We start from the raw sequence: 20,848 nt of genomic DNA, 5'->3' as shown, positions 1-20,848 counted from the left end.
TAGTTTGGATTGATACACACTAACAATTTTGCAAATCAGATCCTTGTATCTCAAGTGGTTGTTCTGAAAATGAGAAACAGGACTGGGACCTGTGAAAATTTTGGCTCCATTAATTATCTGATGACATATAGGAACTTTTTATGGTCAAGTCAAAGATAGAGTTGATATTTCCAGGACAGCATTCAATTAACCATAGTGAAAACATCCTTCTACTTGCAAACTTGCCTTTCTAAAAGTGAGTTCAAAGAGAGAAAATGGAAACTTCTGGCAAATGAAGGCTGTTATCTTTCTTTGGTTCATAGTTGTGCTTTGTCTTTGATCCATGGTACACTGAATTAAACGTGTCTCATAGGAGAAAATAAAAGCAGTAATAAAATTTAAAAACTGAATTATCAGGTATATAGTCAAAGGAGTGAATTAAAATTGCATGGGGAAAATCTTTAACATGCCTTTATTGACTTTTGTCAAGGGCTTGATGTGACAAACTTTTACTTTCTTGTACCATAATACAGTATCATATATTTCTTTGCAGGATAGATGGAAAAAGAAAAGCCAATATTTGGCTTCCAATTTACATCTTACATGTTTGGAACTTTAAATGCAGGACAGACATGGATGTTGAACCCAGTAGAGTTACACATAGTAGTAAAATTTTCTGGGTTAAGAGTTTTTGCAAGTTTTCTTGCATTTCAATTCCCAGTGCTTTTAAATGTACAAAAGTATTAAGAAAATAATGGCATGTATGCATTAGAGTTTTCTGACTTTTTTTTTTTTGCTATAAGTGCCAGTAAAACAAAGGGGTTTTTTAAATATGAATTTGCTGCAAACTTAAACTTCATGTGTAATTGAAGTAAAAATATATTATTATGAATTACTGATTTGGGGAAAAATTAAAAATTAGCAGGTTTACAATAAAAGCATTTTTAGCAGTTTTGTGTGAGGTGGCTTTTTTTTCTATTTGGATTTGATTTTCTTAAATTATTTCAAAATGTTTTCAGTAGTAAGGAAAACGTTTCCACTTATGAGTGTTTGGAAAGAAGCAAGTCTTAAGATACGATAACCTGAAAGAACCTAACAGCTTATTAATAAGCACTTTATTAAGACTTTAATTGCCTTAAGTAATAGTGAGCCAAAACATACAGATTACTTTTGATGATTTTTTCAAGAAAATAGCACCTTTATTATGAAAGGAAAAATGTAAAAAGCTATTTTCTAAACATAGGAATAGGATTATATTATTCTTATTTCAAATGGTAGATAGGCAGGTGAATTTGACAGACAGGGCTAGGTTATCTTGCAGGAATACTCTGTGCAATTGTATAAAGTTTTGTTCAGGAAAAAGTTGTAGCAAGTGTAATTATGTTACCACCACAGCATAGACCAAAGCTAGTATACTTTAATTCACCATGGAGTTGTTTGGGCAGGTGAATTTGACAGACAGGGCTAGGTTATCTTGCAGGAATACTCTGTGCAATTGTATAAAGTTTTGTTCAGGAAAAAGTTGTAGCAAGTGTAATTATGTTACCACCACAGCATAGACCAAAGCTAGTATACTTTAATTCACCATGGAGTTGTTTGGTACTCAAATCTGTTCCAACTCATTACTCTACTTAAGACAATTTCAGTATTCACAGAAGTTTTAAGAAAATACTTAAATTTTGAAATGGAAGCTTACAGGCAGAGATACGGTTTATGTATGAAGAGTGAAATATTTTCTTACTAGACTTTCTTCCTTTCAAAACATCCTAAAAATACTGTAAGAAAATAAAAATCAAATGGTGCCACTAAGTAATAATATGTGCTGTTAGATTTTATTTAACTTCATTGAACATCTTCCAAGTCCCACATTACCAAGTGTTTGTGTTCATTTGTTTTTTAGCTTATTTGCACTAATCTTGATGAACTCAGGGAATTAATCACAAAGATTGAGAATGAACTCAAAGATCTGGAGGACATTAAAAAGAAATCGGTATGTGACATTAAAAGCTTTCTCTTGTATAGTGCCAGTTATTTGCTGAGGACTGTCAACTGAAGATTTTGTGCCTGTTTAGTAACTGCATGAAGACTTATCATTAGGTTGATGCCTTGAGACTGTAATCTTAATATTTTCTGTATATAGTGCTCTGTTGATGATGTTTTTATGATAAGTAAATTCAGTAATTGTTAACACTTTTCACTGCCAAAATAAAATGTGTATAGTGGTAATGCCTTAGAAGGAGTAGTTAATTTCTATTAAACATGTGACCATTCTTACCTGAGGACAAACTCTTACCCAACAAGCAATTACAGGATAGAGTTCGCATATCTGCCGATGCCCTGCTGGTTGGATCCTCTTGTGAGCTGACTCTTATGTTGCTCATCAGGGTTCCTAACTACTTTTTGTTGGCAAATAAGTTATTAAAATTGGCTTTGTTTAATTTTATTCAAGTAGGTCATAGAAGAGAGCATGCTATCTGGCTTTTGATACCAGATTGAGATACAAATTTTACAGATGTAGACTGGATCACAGCCTATGCAGGTGAAAACCTCAAAGAATAATGGTTAGATAAGAGAATCCAACATGTTTGATGTTTTGTATGAAGGAGTAATTCTCATCAAGATTGTGGCTGGTTTTAAATATGTAAATAGTATTAATTTAAATCACTCTCTACAGCCAGTTCTTCTTTTTACTTCTTCTTTGCAATTTTGTTTATTATACCTTTGGTGGGCATTTCTGTGGTATTTCTGTGAGCAGTAGTAGTTACAAATGTTGCTTTTTCTATACCTTAGAAATTAAAAGTTTATATAACTTAGGAAACATGGCTAATTTCCATTAATTTCTTCAGTCTCATGTAGAAACAATTTATTCTTAATTATTTAAATAGGGGAGAGAGATATGGTAGGTGACAGGCAATATAATTTAGGACTCTGAAAGACGAATTCCAGTGCAGACACTTAGGATAATAGTGTTAAAATACCCAAAGAAATCAAAACAGACTTAACTTGCAATTATTTTGTAGTTGCAAAATTGCAAGTTGGTTTTATGGTAAGGTTGTCAAGAGATTATCAGAATGCCTATGTCAATGATAGAAGAAAATGCCAAAAATGAGAGTACACATGAGTGTATCAATAATCTTAGTATAGGTGAGACTTTTAGTCTACTAGTGAAACTATACCAACAAGACTTCTTCAAGGGTAGACAAATGCTAAATATGTCATAATTGCTCTTTGAACTGAAATCTGATAATGTCATTATGTAAATAAGTTGCATGACTTCAGCAGGAATACTATGTTTAGTTCTAATCACACTGTCTTAAAAAAACCAAACACTTAAGTAAAGGGGAGTTAGGATACAACTCATTCAACATTCAGAAGTTCTGAGGTAAGGACAATCTTTCTGTGTGCTTGTATAAATCTAACAGATCATGATTCTGCATCTCTAACCACTTGTGTTCTTAGCAATTTTACGTAAAGAAAAAAGGCTAGGATTAATTTCTGAAGAATTGATTATAAGGAAACATTAAAGTGAAGTATTGATTTTTAAGAAGTAATTATCAGGCAAATTTCATATTCACTATTTAAAAATACAAATTGCTGTTAAATTAGATGAATAGTCATTAAACTTGATGTGATAAAATGAGGTTTCATTTTGCAAGGGAAGTAATTAGAATTTCATTTTTGATATCTAACACCATGTGTAATTAGGTTAGATATCTTAAAAACTGGAGGAAATGCAGATTTTCACTCTTCAGCTCTGACACAAATGACAGCGGCAGTTTCAGAAGCATCCAAAATAGTTTGTTTCAACTGAAGTGCCTAATCTGTTAAGTAAAAAATTGTTGTAATGTGGTGGTTTGATGAAATTTGGCCTAATGTGAAAGTTTGTTTTAATATAATGGCATTCATTTTGATGCTGTTCATGGGCTTGCTTATTGTAACCCAAAGATGATGGTGTTCATAGTACTTCATTGTAATTTTATTGACTTTTGTTTGCAATAGTTACCTAGTGAAGCCATATGAAACTTTCTTCATGACTAACCTGCTCAGTAATTCCAGTTTTAGTAGTTGTTAGCACATGCTACTGAGAGGAACCCTCGAGGCAAGCTTTAAAGCTTATGTTAAGTACTAGCATATATGAGATACAATATATAATACAGCTTGTCTGATTTCTATTAAGACCTTAAAGTATAACCTTTTTCTTAGTCCTAAACGCCCTCTGTTTCCTAAGATACCATTCTAGAGTACAATAAAAGGAATTCCTTCTCCAGAACTTCAAAGTACTAGAGGCTTTAATGAAAAAGCTGAGCTGTAAGACCTGAGTACACTTACTGTTTTCCCACATTTTCTGTAGGTAGTTTGACTGGGTGTATCTGACACTTTTCAGAACGTCATCTTGAGCCAACAAATGATGACAGAGATTTTTAGCCTAAACAAGTTGGTTTTTTTTACAAGTTAAAAGCAAATTAGAACAGGGTTATGCAATGGAAAGCCATGTATAATATCAAGTGTCGCCATTACTAGCAGATTAATTAAATAATGTGTTGGAAAGGATTTTCACTGGTTGATTAAAACAGTTTGGCTCTGTACTCTTTTGTACAGCCATATTGTCTTTTGAATTAACTATGAGTAATACTTTTCCATTTAAAACTTCTTGTAGTTTCACTTGGTTAATGGTGAGTTTTGCCTTAGCGCCAGTTTGTCATAACTGTGTAGAGAGGAAAATGAAATTTTACCTGTTCTTTAATTTTAAACAGAAGTTCAACTCAGTATTATCTCTTCCCAAATTGCTTCGCTCTTGAACTCTAGTCACAGTTCTGAATCAAGACATCAATTTCACATGTGCTTTCAACTGACATAAGCAAAAGCTGCTGCCAAATAAATAGCTTCTGCTCTCTGTGTCTTTAGCAGCTTAAATTTTCTGTGCCACCCCATGAGAGAGAGGGTAACAGAGTTCTTTGTTCAACAGCATGGCGGGAGGATTAGTCTGTGATAAACCTAACTCTTTTTTCACTGCTGCTGAGGTGTTTGTAACGCAGGTCAGTTTTCTAGTGCAATTTATCATGCAGTTGCACAAATACCTGTGCTTGTGTTCCTCAACAGTTTGAGGGGTCATTTTAAGGACAGGAATAAGCATCTGTGTCAAAAAAAGCAGGACTGCTTTTGACAGGAAGAATCCCATTTGTGGCAGTTGTACATAATACTGCAATAAGCAGTGCTCTAGAAGGTCTATCCCGTTAGCTACTACGCAGTTCCTCTGTTTACTGTCTGCTACATTTCAAGAGGGAGAGTAGAGAATAAGTTAATCAGATTTACTCTTTATTTTAGTGCCTGACTGGACGTCAGAAAGTGGGAGATGCGGAAAGCAGACTTGAAGGACTTCAGTCTAATGCTCTGAGCACTTTCTAGTGGAGGAATGTCTAAGCTAGAATGTCATCTAGCTTTGGTACGGTCCCTAGGATGTGTGAAGTTTAAAGCAGTGTGACTAAAAAGTAGAGTAAAAATGGAATTAGTAGAAAAAAAACCAAGAGAATTTACACTGACATGAATTAGATTCTAGTAAAAATTCTGTTTTGTTGCTAATACATAGATAGATGTGGGGAACTTACAAGCAGTCAGTAGGCAATTATAAATCTGAAATAGAACATACTGGCTAAAATTATGTTGAGATTTTACTGCATTTTTACCTCATTTGCTGAAAATTTAACACTGTATATATAAGCATGGCAGTTCAGTTGAATGGCAGCTCTTAGAAATTTGCTATAACTTGCAAATTGATCAAGACATGTAAAGTAGCCTAATTCCACTTAAAAATCTACTTGAAATGGTTTTGATGAAAAAACGATTTTGACAGACATATGTGGTAGTGAAGCATTTCACCAATATATATAGGATAACATAAAGACTTCTGTCTAATATATGGAATTTCTTTTATGAGAAGAGATGGTAAAATAGCACCTTCTGTCCTGATCAGTATGCAAGATAACAACTATCAGTTTCTGACATTTTGGATCCCATTTTTCCTTGTTGTCTTCTGTGTCAGGTAAAATCAGTGGGAGTTGCAGAATGAATGGAAATATCTTTACTGCCTTTCAGATAATCAACACTCTTGTGAACCAAAGTCATTGGGGTTTTGTGTGAAATTGTTAATTAAGCTATTCTGTAGCTCAGTTATATGTATTTAACTCTTGCATATCATAGCAGAACTTGATTATTTTTTTTTAATCCCTTCTTGCCATTGTGTAGTATGAAACTGACAGGATGAGAGATACTTGTATCAAATAGTGAATTTTGGGCTTTTTTGCAGATGTCATTTTGCAAGGTGACTTTGTAGTGAGCATGTTTATTGTAAAATGACCTGGGTATTGACAAGGACAGTTAATTCTAGACCCTGTCCTGACTATGTTAAAGCATGGATCATCTTCGAGAGAACATAAACATTGAAAGATTCCTTATTTACTGAAATGCAAGACTTTTGGTAGTGTCATTGGATTGGAATCATTCCCTGCAAGTTGGATTGGTAAGTGCATAGCTGTCTGAGGAGTGAGAAGACAAGCTGGAGCTCAGGATCCCCACAGTGAAGCTGACAAGGTTAAAATGGGTAAACAGCAGTGCCTTCCCAAGAGGAGCCCAGACTCTCCCTAAGGGAGAGAAAAATCAGACAAAGGTGAGGGGAAGGAGAATTGCTTAGTCAAAGGACCCCAGCCAAGTTCACAACTAATTAGGGTTTGGAGAAAATGCAATGAAGATTTTATTGTTTTGCAGAGATCTGTAGCACACTGACAGTCTTGATTCCTGAAGGTTTTAATTAGACAGTTGTACTTCCAAAGACAGGTAAATGTCTTTTTCTTTGCAAGTGGATTTGTCTTTTAAGCAGGGGAAAGGATGAAAGCAAATGGAGCTTTTCAGAAGCTCTAAGTCCATATCACCTGCAGAAATACTTATTTTGGAACACACCTGAAAATTTAAAGTTAAAAATCTGTGGTTTCATCCCAGAAATATCTAGAACCTCAGACATAAATTTATTTGTAAGATACTGAGGCTATCCAAAAGAATACATCGGTCCAGGAGGGACCATAATATATTTATATGTGTGCTTTTTATTCTGAACAGGCTACTGTTCAATTTGTTCATAGGAAATGGAAGTATCTAAACTAAGAGAAGAGACTGTTTTCTAGTTCTTTATTAGTTTGCTTTATTTAAAAACAAAAGTTAATATATGGCAAAAGTAATGCAAAATGGCTCATTTACTACATAAAGTTTTATGAAGTAGTTCCTCAGTGTAAAGAAATAGGAAATACTGCCATATATTTGAAAATGTTTGGTAGGGAACCTGTTAGACAAGACTGTAAAGGGACTTCCCAAAAGGGCTCAACAGAAATTCATATAACCATCAAAAATAGATTTGGGCTCTTACTACTATTTTAGTGAATCAGACTTCAACTTTACAAAAAATTAAGTGGAAAAACTTACTGTGTCTCCTCGTTTGGGCTCTGTGGAAACTTAATTATTACTGGGTTAAATCTTTACTTTTTCGCAGGAGGTGAACTTCCTTCTCCTCATTCCTCCCTCCTTCTCTACTGATCTCTTCCACCCCTGCCCAGTAATATATGTGCCATGCTTGAGACTTTTGCATGTAAGGAGTTTCCGGTTATGGTTGTTTTCATCTACATTACTATGTTTACACAAAAGTACATGCGAATAAATACTATTATAGTCTTGAGAAATCTGTGTTTGCACACAAACTTGCAGGCTTAAACTGCAGATGGGGAGATCCTTATTCCAATAAATATTTATTATAACAGAATTTTAATAGATGTGCTTGAAGTCTTGCAGCTGAAATGTTTTCTTTTAATTTCAGGTTAGGTTCTGTATTACTGTGCATCTTCATCTGTAATGTATCTAACATGCTCTCTTTTTCCATTCTGTCCCAAACACTTGATTTGTAATTTATTCACTTCCAGATAGTCTTTTGTTGTTTCTCTCTGGCTTGCCGTCATCTTTTAAAAAGCAGTGATATGAGTCCAAAATATTGAATTTTGAGTCTGAAATTTACACATTTACATCCCTGGAGTCTCCAGTACTTCTAGGGAGAGACTGAGCATGTGGAGCTTTTAAAAAATCCAACCAGCTATTTAGTTGTATAATATGAATGAATAATGCCAATTTCAGGCTTCAAATTTTGAAATCTTCTCCACAATAATTACTTTTTCTTCTGTGGTATTTCTATCTTCTGCTTATCTCACTAGCACTCACTATTTATGTCCCCGTCTTTCTCAGCTCCTTCAGTATCTCTTTTTCTGTCTATATTGTCTGTTTTTTTCACAACTATTTTCTCTTTGCTTGACATGATCTTTCATGCCTTTACTCATTTGGCTAGGCCACCAATAAATGTTTGCTAAGAAGCTTTCTGTAAGCCACTTTTATCATGTACCACAGTTCCAAATGTGAAAGTGTAGATTCTGCATCAAAGATATAAACGTGTACTCATACATTTAATCTGGAACATTGTTGTTGTATTTTTGAATATACAGGTAGTACTGTATATTCAGAACATTTCAGTGCTTTGGATTTTGTTCAGTTAGTATATTGTGTGTTAAAAAAATTGTTCAAGGCATGCCTGTCAGCACACAGTTATAAAAAAACCAGCTTCTTTTCAGGTGTTGAGCTAAGAATAGAGAAATACCGTTATATCCAGAGTTGCAAAATTTAGCTATATGAAAGGGAGTTAAGTAAGATCCATAATAGCTTAAAAGACACAGCTTTTTTGTAACTAGTTTAAGATTTCATACATCCAATTTCTTTGTAAGTTACAGAAGTACAAGTTAGTTAATAACTAGAAGTTCTTCTAATGAAAAGTAAAGTGTGACATATCAGTGCGGGATAATTTCACTGTTCTGAGTGAGGTTAAAAAAGACAGTAAGATCATGCTGATAATGAAACTTTATGCCGTGTTTTTGCGGTTTATTTTTTTAAAATAAATGTGGTAGATTCATCAACACAATGATGACTGTGTAGTAATTTTCCCTAAAAAAAATTAGAGCATGTGGCTAAGTGTTTGAATGAAAAGTCATTTCATAGACTAAATAATAAGATAAAGACACTCTTGGTAGCAAGATATTAATGGCTTTTTTTTTTCTTTACTTCATTTGTTTGCAATGTTTAATAGGAGAGTAGGGGATATTATTTTAGGGTATAGCATGCTATAATCAGATATGTAGGTGATGGAAGTGCAAGCTGAAGTATCTGAAAAAAAAAAAAGGTTTGAGGACTGATATGTGATATTTTTTTGTTAGTTGCCAGTAAATGCTCAAAGGTAAAATTGATAAAGAGATGTCATGGGTGACTTGTTTTCTAATTTACTACAAGTCATTCTTCCTGACTATATTCAGTCCTAGTCTTCATTTAAATCAGAGGTTAGCTTTTGATAGGTATTTATAATATTCCGAATGATGTTGCTGAAGGTAAAATACAAGATACTGACTGTCAGGAACTTTTACTGCAGAAGACAACTCTAAGCATTTTCAAAATGAAAATACTTCCAATTATAAATGAGTTTGTAAAATATGAACGCATAATCTTATGCACTCTTACTCAGTCAAAACTGGCATTGAAGTAAGTGTCTGAAATTCTAGTATTTGGCCCATAAATTGGTTAATAAGAACATTAAATATCAATCCGTATCTAAATCTCTTTTCTGTAGGTATCTGATGTCCAAAGCAGCTGCAGATCACCAACTCCCTCTCTGTGTGACATCACTAGGAAACGCTAGACTGGTGATGTCACACATACCACAGAACCCCGCTGCAGAATGGAGCAGGCGTATTAAGGGTAAGGTAAGTTTTTTCCCTCCACCACCACCCCTTTTCAACAATATTGCATGGTTTTATAAGATTTCTAATTTTCTTTATTTTATGTCCCTGGGATATAAAGTAAAGATTAAAGAAAATCTTATAAAACTGCATAATATTGTGGTTGTGTGTGTGTGTAATGAAACAAAACCTTCCCTATAAAGTTCAGTCCTTACCCCATATATCCGTATCCTGGCTCCAGTCTGCTTTGGGGTTCCATGATGAGTATGCCAGAATAGTGTATGTTGGGGCATCACGGAGAGTGGAGTCAGCATTTCCTGGCTGCTCTGGATGTCAGAAACCTTATTTTAAAAGGTAAGTTTTCAGCTGAGAATGTGTTGAGTGTCTCTCTCTTTGTACAGAAACATTCAGCACATTTCTAAAATGTATTTTTACTGCATTTGCATTTTTAAAATTTACTTGTAACTTAACACAGCTGAAAGTCACATTTTATACTTGTCATCTTTCTAGGCATTTTTTATCTTTTGTTCTGTTAATACCTTACGTTGTGTTTCCAGAAGAAAACAGTTTGTCACTACCTGGAACAAGATGGTGACTAGAACTCAGATCCAAGGTATAGAAGCAGTGGCACTGGGAACGTGAATTACAGACCACATAAGAACATAACTCAGTACAAACCGAAGTTAGGTACTGGATAATCAGTTTTGGAACGAAGGCTCGTAACAAACTTAGAATTAGCTCAAGTGAATTGAAGGGGAACAGTTTCTTCAGACAATTATTAAGAGCCAGGTCTTCAGTGATAGAGACTGTCTTTACCTCTAAAGTACTGTCTTGGGTTGATGTAGTTGGGTAATTTTAGTTCATGTTTACTAATAAAATCCTGCTGGATTGCATAAACACCAGAAGGCAGTGCATCCAGATCTCCATTTCTACAGACCCTTTGTTGATGAGACGACTGAACTATGTGGCTGTAATAGCTATTCCTTTGTATTCACCCTGCCATTCCATTAAACCACTACTCATGGAATTTTCTGAACAGCTATATTATGATTATTTTGTATGGAACAGTCATGGCTTCTCTGCTGGGGATAGTTCTTTCTGTGCCATTAGATGTTGCGTTCCATTTATTTGCTAATCCCATAACGCATCTGGACATACTCGGAGGCTTTTATCTTTCATCATAAGGAACCCTGCAGTCATTGAAAGGGACGTTTGAAGGTCTCCCCACCTTGAAGCAGGACTGTTGTCAGTGCTGCATTAAGTCATCCATGACCTGACTAGCTGAGTTCTGAAAAGAAGAAATAAATAATGGAGATTCAACAGCTTCTTTATGCAATCTGTTCTTATGCTATGTGTTTCTGCTGAAAGTATACCTTTTAAAGTCCAGCCAGAACCTCCTAAGCTTCAGATTGTAGCTGTTCTCCTGCATTATTGTCATTTGGTATAACTGAGAAGATTTTGCAACACAGGCATTTGTAAAGGAAAGTTTACTATCTGTAGAAATTAGTAGGCAGCTATGTAATGCTGAAGTCCCTTTTTGCTGTTTTAATATCTAAGGAATAACATTTGTGTAACATCTGGGCTTTGCAGAAATCTTACATATTCACATAGAAAACCAACTGAACCACAAAAATTTAAAAGATAAGAAGCTTTTTTTTTTTCTTTCCCAGTCTTTTTCAGCCCATATTTGTTCTGTGTCCTGAGTATTTTTGAGGAAAGAAAATTCTCATGGCTTAAATTTGTGTATGTTTCCACTAACAGGTTTGTTCTCAACTTCTAAACCCCAGGAAGAAAAACGATTAACTGGATACAGGGAAATAATTAATTCACATTTTTAAAAATTATGTTGCTATAATATTTGCATTAAAACTATTTGGATGCAAATGTGGAGGCTTCCAGAGACTATATCCAGAGGATACTATTATTATTAAAAACTAACTCTAGAATTTGAGGGGCAGAGGTTTGGTTATTTTTTTGTTCATTTTTGTAAGCAAGGAGAAAAGTTACTTGTACTTATTCTTCTCTGAATTGTTAATGAAGGCAGTAAAGTTTTGAATAAGCCTTCTGCTTGTTCCTGGCTATTCAATGCACGATACAGTTATCACTTCAAAGTTTACTCAGTGGTCAGCTGATAATTATCTGGCTTGTAAATGCTATTTTCTTCTATGTAAGCCAGGATCTCAGCCTTATTTAAAGATAAATGACTCTGAGAAAGTAGTAATTTCTTGTTTTTATTCTCTAGTAATTTTTCATATCTTTTTGATACAAACCTTTCACACATCCCATTCTTTGCTATATCAAATGCACGTACAGCATTTCTGTATCCTGATACTAGTGGCATTGTTATTTTTTACCATTTTGATTTTTATTTTGATGCAGTTCGCTAATATATAATATATAAATTCATCCTTTTAAAACTGTCTGTGAAATATTTTGCGTATCTTACAAGAAAGATGAATCTGTGCACATGATATTCTTTCGTATGTTAGCAATTAATTCTGTTGAGTGCTATCATTAGGAGGTGTTACCAAATGCCTTGGTAGGCTACAGTATACACAAGGGCTGTTTTCTGTTGCAGTGTTCAGTGGTGGGTTTTATGCTGCAGTGCATTACATGTGCAAATATGACAGGGCACAAATGAAGGACAATAAATACAGTTTGCTGTCTTGTCTGTGTGCTCAACACTAACCATTATCATAGAATGATTTCAGTTGGAAGGGAGCTTAAAGATCATCTACTTCCAACCCCTCTGCCATGGGCAGGGACACCTCCCACTAGAGCAGGTTGCTCAAAGCCCCATCCAGCCTGGCCTTGAACATTTCCAGGGATGGAGCATCCACAGCTTCTCTGGGCAACCTGTTCCAGTGTCTCACCACCCTCACAGTAAAAAATTTCTTCCTGACATATAATCTAAATCTACCCTCTTTCAGTCTACACCATTACCCCTTGCCCTGTCGCTACATTCCCTGATAAAGGGTTCCTCCACACCTCTCCTGTAGACCCCCTTTAGGCACTGGAAGGCTGCTATAAGGTTTTCCCAGAGCCCTCTCTTCTCCAGACTGAACAACCCAACCCCAGCTCTCTCAGCCTGTCTTCCTAGGAGAGGTGCTCCAGCCCTCTGATCATCTTTGTGGCCCTCCTCTGGACCTGTTCCAAAAGGTCCATGTCCTTCTTGGGGACTCCAAAGCTGGATGTAGTACTCCCAGTGGGGTCTCATGAGAGTGGAGTCGAGGGACAGAATCACCTCGCTTGACCTGCTGGCCATGCTTCTTTTGAAGCAGCCCAGGATGCAGATGGCTTTCTGGGCTACCAGCACTCATTGCTGGCTCATGTTGAGCTTCTCATCCACCAACACCTTCAAGCCTTTCTCCTCAGGGCTGCTCTCAGTCTGCTCTCTGCTCAACCTGTATTTGTGCATGGGATTGCCATGATCCAGGTGCAGGAGCTTGCACTTGGCCTTGTTGAACTTCATGAGGTTTGTGCGGGCCCACTTCTCAAGCCTCTCCAAGTCCCCCTGGATGGCATCCCTTCCCTCCAGTGTGTTGATTGCACCACACAGTTTGTTGTCATTGGGAAACTTGCTGAGGGCACACTCAATCCCACTGTCCACACTGCTAACAAAGATGTTAAACAGCACTGGTCCCAGTACTGACCCCTGAGGAATACCACTTGTCACTGGTCTCCACTTGGATGTTGAGTTGGGCTTTCTGGGCTACCAGCACTCATTGCTGGCTCATGTTGAGCTTCTCATCCACCAACACCTTCAAGCCTTTCTCCTCAGGGCTGCTCTCAGTCTGCTCTCTGCTCAACCTGTATTTGTGCATGGGATTGCCATGATCCACGTGCAGGAGCTTGCACTTGGCCTTGTTGAACTTCATGAGGTTTGTGCGGGCCCACTTCTCAAGCCTCTCCAAGTCCCCCTGGATGGCATCCCTTCCCTCCAGTGTGTTGATTGCACCACACAGTTTGTTGTCATTGGGAAACTTGCTGAGGGCACACTCAATCCCACTGTCCACACTGCTAACAAAGATGTTAAACAGCACTGGTCCCAGTACTGACCCCTGAGGAATACCACTTGTCACTGGTCTCCACTTGGATGTTGAGTTGTTGACCACAACCCTTTGAGTGTGGCTGTCCAGCCAGTTTCCTTATCCACCGAGTGAATAATGTGGCATAATTTCCTACTTGAAATCTTTGCTTTTGTAATTTTAATGGAAGAATGAAGGAATAGCTACTCATTTTGCTATGTAGTATGTAAACTATTATCCATAAAAAATAGATACTTGGCCTTCAAACAAGCATTCATCTTGACTGATCTTTGTACATTGGAGAGATCTGCTGAAATGTGTAGAAAGGAATTATTCCAAAGTCCACAGAAAAATCATTATTGTAGGCTGCTGAAAAGCAATCGTGTCAAGCTCTCTTTTCCTGCCCTACGTATGCTGGACCATGTGAAGCTGTGAAGGATATGAGCTCTATCAAAAGTGAAATAAATACATGAAATAAATAAGTTCCCAAGTCTTGCTGCTTTTTCTTGCAGAACTATGATGTCGTCACAGTCTTCCATCCTCTCTGACAAGTCAAGAAATAAAATCCTCTTTTACATAAAATGCACCGAATTGTAGAGTGGCAGAAGTACTAGAGTATACCACATCTCTTTTTATAGATGTTACATATATATGCATTGTTCAGTATTTTATGTAATAAACTACAGAAAAAGGTTTTGGGAAGAAAAGGAGTATCTAAGAGTATTAAAGGATGTGTTCTGCAACATTATTGCCATCATGGCTGTGTTGTGTGTGTGTATATATGTATATATATATATATATATATATACATGCTAATGGTCATTTCCCATTATCTTTTATCCTCGTTCAGCCTTTCCAGATTTATTAAAACATGACTTCTTCATGGAAGACTGTAAGATTACATATATCAGTTTGGAAAACTAAACCATTTTTAATTTTACATTTGAATCAAAATCTTAAAGCTCTTAAGTGGGAAAACTGATCTCTGCTGCATAGCCTGTTGCTTCATAAATAATTGATTTGCAAAACTTTTTAAAAAACATCTAGAACTTTGAATAAAGTGCAAAAATATAGTGCAAAATTCTGTGGTTTTTGTCCCTGAAAATTGTAGTAAATTGTTCTTACAAATAATAATATAAATTACATCACTTATGTTAAAAGAGATTATGGTAGGATTTTCTGTAGAAATTTTATGTCTAACTATTGAAAGTGTACATACATGGTTGGTTTCCCTGACCTGAATGTACTACTACGTGATGTGTTTGCAGGATTTTGCTTCAGTTTTAAGTTTGACCTGTAAAAAGTGAACATCCTTACAGAATTGCTTTTGTAATTGGGACGTTACCTTTTTGTAGTATAAAAAAAATGGGAATATTGATGTCTTACATAGGTAGATGTAACTGTGAAATTTACTAATCTTGTCTTCCCATTATTTTCCTCATATGCTGTTTTACTGTACCAGGATTACTGGTACAATATAACAGGGTGTGCAATGATAAATAAATGGTATTTATGTTTGCAGGGAAGATGGTACCACCGGAAGCAAGCAGTGAAGGAACTGCATGGTACATTGATACGACTGCTTAATGAACTGTTACCATGGGAACCAAAGCTAATGAAAGCATTTCAAAGAAACAGGTAATCAGCTGCTCTTTTTTTAACAGTAGTGCATGGGGCGGAAAACAACAAAATTCACCTTTTAAAAACTAATCAGTAAGTTGGCTTCTCAAATAGATTAAATGAAAATATGTTGAGGAGAGGAGTGAGGCACTGGCAGTGCTTTAGTTGGAAGAATTTTTTTGTGTTCCAGACTCTAAATAACATTGAGTTTAACCCTCCAATATTTATTTTCCTCTAAATGCTCTAGAATCCTTAAGTGTTCCTGTCGATAACTGTATCACAATCTACCTAGGATTTGTATTGGTGCTGAAAACCTGTATCTAGAAAACTAGACCAGGGCTTCTTAGAATTCTTTGTCATGCTACTTACTATCTAAAGCTATCTAAATCGGTTGTTAATGGATTCTCCACAAAGCACTTCTTAAAACATTATTTTGAGGTCTCTGTAACCCTGTAATTTTGAAATGCATCTGGAGTGAGGTGTGTCAGAGAAATACCAGTGAAGCAGTGAGTGACTGATTTGAATCTAGTACAGTCAATTGTTGGTATCAGTGATTGGAGAGATTGGAGACTGGAGAGATTGGACTGTAACTTGTGTTCGTTATTCTATATTGAAGCTTGCTACCCTTGTTGTCTGTTAGCCATACAGCTGTAGCTAGAATCATACCATACTTTTGCTACATAGACATTTAAAAAGCAGGTAATGATTAGAAGCTTATTTGAAACTCTGTGTCAAATGATAAGTAAAGTTAGGCAGATGCTTAAAGATTGAGTGTGAAGGAAGAAACTTACACAGTTACGTGGTGCAGAACTAATTCTAAAAAGTGTAAAAGATATTATGTTTAAAAAACAAACAAAAAACCCAAACAAATAAAAGCCAACACCATAGCACCAAAACAGTAAATAGATAAACTAAGAGTTGCTTCCTTAATAGCTCATTTTATGGATATCATGCATGAATTGAAATTCGTATTTAGAAATTTGGGATGTTGTTGAACATTTTTCTCTAAATAACGGACCAAAGTACAAGTTTTGCTTATTTCTGTTTCTTTCTATTCAAGTTTCTGTTCATTTTCCTTAGCTGTTCATTTTGTCCTGTGTGTAGCAATTCAGAGTCCTTTTGGAGATGTGGCAGACAGTAATACTATTAGAAAGGATTTCAGTTTCCAGTAAATGGGGTTTCCAGTTATATCCTTTGTGTAAATTCTGCTGTGAAATGGTTTGGTCCCTAGTGTTTTGGTGTTTGTTAAATGTGGTTATAGAATACATAAGTAGAACTGTCCTGTAAAATGTGTAGAAGTACTACATATGAGGTGTGCCTCACAGGAGTAATTTTTACTCTGGAATGCGGTGGCTGAGGTCTTGCATGTATGTGTGCTGGTAGCTAGAGGAGCCTGAGCTTAAAGTGGAGGATAATTTTTGAGATTAATTTCACTTATGTTTCTCAGAATGTATGTTTTAAGCTGTAAGCCTAGTGTGTTCAGCAATGCAACTGTCAGTATTTCCATGACGTAACTATTTGGACAGATGCATGGTATACCAGGGAACAGCTCCAGCTGAAAAACAGTCTGCAGATCATGGGGAGGAGAGGGAGATGGACAGGGGGAAGCTAGATCAATGTCTTGGTCTGGTTCATTGTGCAGCTGCTAAACAGCTGTGTAGCACCAATGACAGTGGTGATGAAAGGTGTAAGGTGAAAGGGAAAATGCGATCAAGTAAAGATTGCTTATGCTGGTGTAAACAGGAGCACCACCACAAGTTACCTGCAGTTGCAGTGCTTATAGTGCGTCTCAGCTAGTTTCTAACATCTACTAATTGAATGACAGTGTTGACCTTCTAGGTTGTCAAGGGCTGGGTAGAGCTCTTTCCTTCTGTGCAAGACCACAGTATGGAAGCTGTGGTCCCAGGTTCACCTCAGACCTGGCCTCAGCATCAGGAACTTGCCTGTTGATCTGGGCTCTTGGTTCAACGGAGTTACCACCCACAGGCCTACTCCATTCCCTCATTCAGAGGCAGTGCCATGGCATCCTTGCTGGTGAGGGTCATGCCCTGGCAGCCGTGACATCATGCGTGGTTCCTCCTTCTCCACCCTTAGGGAGCAGCTAGCCACTGCTGTGCTCTGCCAACAACTGTTATTTTAACTCAGAAGAATGGGTAAATTTAAGATCTTAATCTTATTGTCATAAGGGTTACATCCAAGCTAAAGTCTAGATTCTATTCCACGCAAGGTGCTAATTGCTATAAGCTATTTATTTGTTTGCTAACTAATGCTCCTGACTATTGTGTTGGTTTGCCACCAGCTGAATCCTGTAGTTTACCGTATTTGTATACTAAAATACCTCCTAGATCTCATCTAAACAATGGTTTAGAAGAAGGGACAATGGACATATGGAGCAGTTTAGGAGTATCAAGATAAGCGGATGCATTTCTGAATGGAGTAAAGTAGCTATATATTTCCATCATATGCAGATTTTTTAGCGGAGTGTGAGCCTTGTGGAAATGACAGTGGCAGCTGTTCTAATGGCTCAGAGATAAGAAAGTTTTCGTAAAGGAGGAAGTTACATTACAGTCCTATAGCTGGGCCAAAAGCGTGGTGCATTTAAGAAAAACAAGATTTACTTAATTCTCTAATTGGGGTTGCCTTCAGAGGAAAGAGTAGACTTGGTACAGGTACTAAAGTACTTGCTACTCGAGTCCATACAGGTACATTTGCCACCCTGCAAGATGAAGGAAGAAACAGAGGATAGATGCAAAAAACCAATAATGTTCATATTTGCCTCAGTCTTTTTGCCTATTGTTAGAGAGCTTAATGACATAGAATTTAGTTTTGGTAAGAGAAGGGACGTTACTGTCACTTTATATTTTCTGGGTTTTAAAGACTTTACAGGCAGAGCTACTCTGAAATTCTTTGAAGAGCACACCAACTTCTTGTGTGGCAGCAAATACAAATTAAAAAAAAAAAAAGTCAAAACCAGCATGGTTCTTTAGTAAAGTTAGTTTTGTTATTTTCAAGGTCTAGATTGAAGAAGGACTATGATGACTTTAAAAGACATCCAGACCATGATAAATTTACCAGAGAATTGTGGAGTAATGATGAAAGTGAAGTTGATTCTGGCAAAGATTCTTTTGCAGTAGTATGTGGTAAATCTTCAGAGTCTGCAGAACATGTGGAAGTTCCCAAAAAAGATCACCTAGACACTGGTAAGCACTTACTGGTATTTGGTAGCTTGAACTTGATTCAGGAGCTGAATCAAGTTGATTCAGGAGCTTTATTTTTCCTTGTGTCCTACTTTCTACTTTAGCTACTACTGTGATAATATTGAAATAGCTTGTGATGCATGTAGACTAGAAGTGTGCAGACCTGACCAAGGTGTAAATTCTGATTACTGCAAGTGTTTGACATTTTTGCATTTAACCATTTCTGTGATAACATACTAGGTCTGCTTGGAATTTATGTTTATGGTGGGTTGATGTTGGCTGGCTGCCAGACACCCACCCAGCCACTCTGCCACTCCCCGCACATAAGAGAACAAGGAGGGAAAATAAGATAAGCTTATGGGTCTAGATACAAACAGGAATATCACTCACTAATTACTGTCACAGACAAAACAGACTCAGTTGGAGAAAATGAATTTGATTTATTGCCAATGAAAAATAGAGTACGATGGTAAAAAACAAAGTCAAAATATAAAATACCTCCCTTCCCCCATCCCCATCCCATCTCCACCTTCTTCTCAGGTGTAACTTTGTTCCCAGTTCTTCTACTTCCTTCCCTGTCAAGTGGAGGAAGTGCCTGGAGCACTTTCCCCCTCCTTCACTGACCTTGGTGTCTACAGGATTGTTTCTCCTACATTTTTTCCTCACTCCTGTCTGTCACATTCTTCTGTGCAGTATTTTCCATGAAGTGTGACCACCTTAGCAGACAGGCTCAGGCACATCCTCCAGTGGGTATGTTTTGGAGCCAGCTGGGTCTTGCACGGGGCGTCTCCGGGCCTCTCCTCACAGACACCCTGCTGCAGCCCTGCATTGCCAAAACCTCAATGTCCTGTCCACACAGTATCCCTGCCTGCATCCTGAGCCCTCTTATCATAGAATCATAGAATCGTAGAATGGTCCAGGCCAGAAGGGACCTCCAAAGGTCATCTAGTCCGACCTCCCTGCAGTCAGCAGGGACACCCCCAACTAGACCAGGTTGCCCAGGGCCTCGTCGAGCCTCTCCTTGAATATCTCCAGGGATGGGGCCTCAACCACCTCCCTGGGCAACCTGTTCCAGTGCTCCACCACCCTCACAGTGAAGAACCCTCTCCTAATCTCCAATCTAAATCTGTTCCCCTCCAGGTTGAAGCCATTGCCCCTCGTCCTGTCACTGCAGGCCTTTCTAAACAGGCTCTCCCCAGCCTTCCTGTAGGCCCCCTTCAGGTACTGGAAGGCTGCTATTAGGTCTCCCCGGAGCCTCCTCTTCTCCAGGCTGAACAACCCCAGCTCCCTCAGCCTGTCCTCGTAGCAGAGGTGCTCCATCCCCCTGATCATCCTTGTGGCCCTCCTCTGGACCCTCTCCATCAGGTCCATGTCCTTCTTGTATTGAGGGCTCCAGACCTGCACACAGTACTCCAGGTGAGGTCTCACCAGAGCAGAGTAAAGTGGCAGAATCACCTCTCTGGACCTGCTGGCAACGCATCTTTTGATGCAGCCCAGGATGTGATTGGCCTTCTGGGCTGCAGCTGCACACTGCCTGCTCATGTCCAGCTTCTCATCCCCCAGCACCCCCAAGTCCCTTTCCTCAGGGCTGCAACTCCTCCACTTCATGCATCTACTGCTGGCTGGCTGGTCCAGCTCAATGCTCAGTATGAAACATGTGGCACTCACACCCTTGTCCCCCAGGCACCCCGCATTCATACGTCTGCCAGGTGCACCAGCCCAGACCCCAGGCTTCCCTGTCCACCAGCCAGTCCAGCTTGAGGTTTGCCAGTGAATATACACACACTGCCCCACCGCACACTGGGTTCAGGAAAGATACAGACACTCACCCTGCAGCAGTCAACAGCAGCCACACAGGCTGTGACCTCCTGCTCTGTCCTTTCAGCTCCCTCTTCCTTTGCACATCTCTTCCTGGGTTTGTATAGCTCTACTAAGTCCCTCACCCCTCCCAGCCCAGCATCCAGGATCTCTTCTGTTTAAGATCGTATCAGTTGAAAAGTCCAGGTTGATCTTCCTGGAAGGGGCATCTGCAGTTTCTTGATAGACGATCAGTTGTGGTTGGTGAGGTTGTTTCTTGTCATTGTCTCTATGTTTGCTTTGTTTTGTTAGATCTGTGTGTCTCTATATTTTTCCTGGCTTCTTCCTTTTCCCCTCAATGTCCCAATTAATCAGGTCCTTGATGAGATAAGCTTGCTGGAGTAAACATTCTCACACT

The 20,848-nt window shown here is 37.9% G+C and overlaps 1 protein-coding gene across 2 annotated transcripts in view; it reads left to right on the top strand.

Moving 5' to 3' along the window:
• KIAA2026 (KIAA2026 ortholog) overlaps positions 1 to 20,848 on the top strand; it is a 56,114-nt gene that overhangs the window by 26,670 nt on the left and 8,596 nt on the right. For both annotated transcript variants that reach the window (XM_014953939.1, XM_014953940.1), the window contains 3 exons: positions 1,880 to 1,969; positions 15,339 to 15,454; positions 18,449 to 18,636. In XM_014953939.1, the coding sequence (XP_014809425.1) occupies positions 1,880 to 1,969; positions 15,339 to 15,454; positions 18,449 to 18,636 (394 nt within the window). The remainder of the gene's footprint in view (positions 1 to 1,879; positions 1,970 to 15,338; positions 15,455 to 18,448; positions 18,637 to 20,848) is intronic.

Source organism: Calidris pugnax, unplaced genomic scaffold (genome assembly GCF_001431845.1).
Source record: "Calidris pugnax isolate Ruff unplaced genomic scaffold, ASM143184v1 scaffold178, whole genome shotgun sequence".
Taxonomy (NCBI): Eukaryota; Metazoa; Chordata; class Aves; order Charadriiformes; family Scolopacidae; genus Calidris; species Calidris pugnax.
Note: the sequence above shows the minus strand (reverse complement) of the source record. Positions and strands in the feature narration are given on the sequence as shown.